This window comes from Eurypyga helias, unplaced genomic scaffold (genome assembly GCF_000690775.1).
Source record: "Eurypyga helias isolate BGI_N326 unplaced genomic scaffold, ASM69077v1 scaffold11987, whole genome shotgun sequence".
In the NCBI taxonomy this organism is placed as follows: Eukaryota; Metazoa; Chordata; class Aves; order Eurypygiformes; family Eurypygidae; genus Eurypyga; species Eurypyga helias.
The window spans coordinates 13,638-18,314 of NW_010259841.1; the positions used below are offsets into that span (position 1 = coordinate 13,638).

Genomic DNA, 4,677 nt, shown 5'->3' on the forward strand with positions numbered 1-4,677 from the left:
CTTGGACATCTTCTTTGGCCAGCCCTGGTGTTAGAGTCATTGAGGATGCTCTGCCTGAATTCTAAAGTTTTCAGTTTAATGCTTTATTTTTTTTTCTTTTAATACTACAATCTACCATTAAGCACACATTCTTTGCAGACTCACATGATCTTTAAGGTCCCTTCCAACCCTAACTGTTCTATGACTCTATGATTCTAAGATATCCCCTTGCTGCTCCCACTGAATCCGCTGGAGTTACGTGGGAAAATAAGCAGTCCTTACTATTCACTTACAGGACAGTCGTGTTTCTGCCAATGCAGGGGTTGCTGTACTTCAGTTTATAGCTCATAAGAAATCTAAAAAAAAAAGGTTTGGAAAATAAACAATGGAAGTGTTGTGGTTTAACTCCAGCTGGCAACTAAGCCCCACACAGCACTTGCTGACCCCTGCCTGGTGGGACGGGGGAAAGAATCGGAAAGGTAAGAGTCAAAACACTTGCGGGTTGACATAAAGACAGTTTAACAGGTAAAGTGAAAGCTGCGCCCGCAAGCAAAGCAGAACAAGGAATCCAGTCACCACTTCCTGTCAGGAGGCAGGTGTTTAGCCATCTCCAGGAAACCAGGGATCCACCACACGTAACGCAATGATTAGGAAGAAACTCCGGATTTCCAGTGCTCTGTCCTCCTGTGGTGGTGTTCTCGCTGTAGCCAGGCTGGTGCGCGCACATCTTTGTTAGAAGCTGGGATCGTCTCTGATGCCTTGTTCCATATTTAAAATACCATCACGTCTGTTTTCTTGCAGAATGAAGAGACACAAGTGTCCCTACAATTGTCCTGCACGAAGAAAGATCTTGATCCTGTGTGTTACGGGGTGGCTGATTGCACTGCTGAAGCTCTTCCATGTCGAAAGACACTTTTTTCCTTCTAAGGGCATTTATTTGGTCGAGCACCTCTTGAGCACTTCTCCTTATGTTAGAAACAGGTACTCCGACCTTAGAAATGAGTTCCAGTATGAAATCAATTGTTCGTCCATATATGAACAAGACCCCCGTGAAATTGGCAAGAGTTTAGAGATAAGAAAAAAAGAGATAATTGATTTAGCTGACGAAGATGTCGTAGCAATGACAAGTGACTGCCACGCATATCGTTCACTTAGGAAATACCAGCTAAAACCTGTTTCTCCGGAGGAGGAGAGTTTTCCAATTGCCTATTCTTTGGTTGTTCACAAAGATGCGATAATGGTAGAAAGGCTCATACACTCGCTGTACAGTCATCAAAATATTTACTGCATCCATTATGACCAAAAAGCAACAAGAAGATTCAAATCTGCTATGAACAATCTAGCTAAGTGTTTCCCCAATATTTTCATTGCATCAAAATTGGAGACGGTGGACTATGCACATATTTCACGGCTGCAAGCAGATTTCAATTGTTTGTCTGATCTGATGGACTCTTCAGTTCCCTGGAAGTATGTTATTAACTTATGTGGCCAAGATTTCCCTTTGAGGTCAAATTTTGAGTTGGTTGCTGAACTGAAGAAACTCGGTGGAAGAAACATGCTGGAAACTATGAAGCCAAGCAGTAGCAAAAGAGAACGATTCACTTATCACTATGAACTTATGAAAGTGCCTTATGAATACATGCAGATGCCTGTAAAAACAAACATTTCCAAGAATCCACCACCTCATAATATTGAGGTATTTGTAGGCAGTGCCTATTTTGTTTTAAGCCGAGCATTTATTCAATATACCCTTGAAAGCTCTCTTGCAAAAGATTTTTTTGAGTGGTCAAGGGATACATACTCTCCAGATGAACATTTCTGGGCCACTCTTGTACGTGTTCCAGGGGTCCCTGGGGAAGTTCCAAGGTCAGCCGAGGACATAACAGACCTAAAAAGCAAAACTCGTCTGGTGAAATGGAATTATCTCGAAGACCATTTGTATCCTCCCTGCACTGGTACACACCTTCGCAGTGTCTGCATCTACGGGGCGGCAGAATTAAGATGGCTTCTGAATTACGGACACTGGTTCGCCAATAAGTTTGACTCCAAGGTAGACCCTGTCCTGGTAAAATGCTTGGCAGAAAAACTGGCCGAACAACAGAAGGCGTGGGTATATTTGTCCTCTGATAAATACTTCCTGCAAATAAATGCTTTAAATGCCTCGCTCTAGCAGCACTGTCTTCCCTGCTGTCGGTACTGTGTACTGTTTTAGCACAGCGCCTGCAGTTCCTCTGCCTTGACCTGCAGGATGTTGGCGAGCGAAATGTCCGTTCTGCATGAAGTTCAGGGCCCTGGACAGCCAGGTGCCTGGCCATTTATTTATGAAAAATCATGCCTCTCTGATTAACTGTTTCGTAACTTGCCACAATAATCTTGTAATGGTTCTTCAGGGTGATTCTGAGAGGGTGAGGTTTGCTTTTGGAGGCTCTGCTGCTGTCTGTCGCAGTGGAGTATTTCATAAAAGTTTTACATCCACAGTTTTTGCATCTTTCCTAAGAAGCTCCAACGTGTCTGTCTGTCTGTCCCCTTTTCCTTTAGTTTTGTTTTTCTTACAGGTATGAAACAAAGACCTCTGTATCTGCTACCTCAGGAAAACTGGAAGTGCCCAGCTCATGGACAAAACCAAGAAAACAGCGTGACACTGAATGAGCCATGTGGCCTCACATGGAGACCGAAAATTCCTGTTTGTGGGAGCTAACAAAGATCTTTGCAATGTCAATATGACTGGATGATATAAGCAAAAAAAGATTCTTAGATACTGCGCTGTCCATAGCATCGTTCTCTTCTCCCGGCTCATCTGTGCGTTGCTTTTCCTTCTGTGAAGTGTGTGCTCAGGCACCGTGCCATGCCTATCAAATTGGTGGTGGTTGGTTGAAAGAGAATTATGCACCGGTATTCTTCAAAGGCAGCATACGAGCATGCCCTAAGGGCAGTCTCTGCAGCCCCTTCAAGTAGATATCCGTGCCAAAAGAGGTTGGTCTTCATTTCTGTCTCTGCCCGTAGAAATATCCTCCTGCAACATCCCAGTCCTCTTGAGACAGTGTTTCTACCTACAGTGGACAAGAAGTGCTATTTCTAATTAGTGTTCCACAGTGTGGTGCTATGCTGAAATGCAAAGTCAAGCGGTAATCGTGAAAACAGCCATATTGCAGAAATGAAGACCCTGTGCAGAAGTGTCCTTCTGCACAAGATTCATGGCCTCGCACCACCGTGATACCAGGCTGACAGGTGCCTGAGCAAGCTCTGGTTCAGCTCTAAAACAACTGTACCCCAACAGCCTCTTCCCAAGGGCCTGCTAGGCCTCCTGGTAGCCAAGTGGCCTCACAGCTGGGCTCCTCCTGCTACAGTGCAGGGGTCTCTGCAGAAATGCTTGCAACTGGGAAATGCCCCTTGGCATTTTGGGGGTTTCTCTGGGATGTTGCTCTGCCACAAGTTTGGTTTCGGTGCTAGCTGTGGACCCCGGCGTCTAGCTTGCTCCATGCCGCTGTCCCATTTCTACCTATCTGGCTTTTATTAAGGGAGCTCTTCCCATGAGTGACTTTGGGATATCTGGTCTTACCAGTACAAAAATTGCTGCAATAATGACCGTGTTCCGCACCTCTGAGAAATATTTGATTCTGATTTTAGCTGAAAGAACCAAGTAATTTTTTGGTCTCAGTGTTTGTTTTTTATAAATTTACTCATGGTAAAGACATCTGTGGCTTGAGGTTGGGTTTGAGAGTCAGGAATCGTGGGTCTTCCCCCCATTTGTGTCCCTGATTTCCTATGAGACCTCAGACAAATCATCTGAGTTTTCTGTTTCAGCTGATCCAGCTGTAAAATGGGACCAGCAGTGTTCTAGTATCTTGCTAAACACTTAGAAGCCTATGGGTGACACCTGTTGTGGGTTGGTCGCACGGTAATAATTGCTTATCAAGCTATTTATGGAGTGTGCGGACGCACAGGTCAAGTATTTCTTTGATGTACTGTTTCTGAAATAAATGAAGATTATTTTTAAAGTGTGTGTGTTTCTTATTTCAGTGACTTGCTGTGTCTGCCAAGGGTTGTTCTGACTTGACGTGATTTCTAGACACTCCGTAGATTATGAAATATTGACAGTATTTAGATCCACACATCAATACTGGTGTATAATGTAGAGAGTTCTGACATGGACAAAGGTTAAAAAAAAAAAGTATGTAAGCATCCCAGGGGGCCAAGTCTTAGCCTTCTGTACACAAAAGGTGATGTTTAATGATGTATAAGAAAGATGGGGACAAAGTATTTTAGCAGGGCCTGTTGTGATAGGACAAAGGATAATGGCCTTAAAACTAAAATTGTGTAGATTTAGACTAAATATAAGGAAGAAATATTTTACAATGAGGGTGGTGAAACATTGGAACAGGTTGCCCAGAGAGGTGGCATGTGCTTTGTCCCTGGAAATGCTCAAGGTCAGGTTGGATGGGGCCCTGAGCAACCTGATCTGGTTGAAGATGTCCCTGATCATTGTAGGGGGGTTGGACCAGCTAATCTTTAAAGGTTCCTGCCATACTATTCTATGATTGTGTATTTAAAAAAAAATGTATTTAGGTCAACAGGCTCTATATATGTATATATACACATCTCCATGTGTTAATCTAAGTGATTTGCTCTAGTATAGATTTATAAACAAAATCAATTTGCATATTAAGTTTAGAATCATAGAAATACAGAATGGTTTGG

At 43.3% G+C, this 4,677-nt stretch overlaps 1 protein-coding gene across 1 annotated transcript; it reads left to right on the forward strand.

Annotated features, from left to right (window-relative positions):
- The first annotated feature begins 781 nt into the window (after window positions 1-781).
- GCNT4 (glucosaminyl (N-acetyl) transferase 4, core 2) lies at window positions 782-2,149 on the forward strand. Its single transcript, XM_010154789.1, has one exon. It carries the CDS (start codon window positions 782-784, stop codon window positions 2,147-2,149), a length of 1,368 nt encoding a protein of 455 aa, XP_010153091.1.
- Window positions 2,150-4,677: the final 2,528 nt, after the last annotated feature.

What these genes read in the sequence shown, in the direction of transcription:
- GCNT4 (XM_010154789.1), top strand. Translation starts at nt 782, where the DNA reads ATGAAGAGACACAAGTGTCCCTACAATTGTCCTGCACGAAGAAAGATC.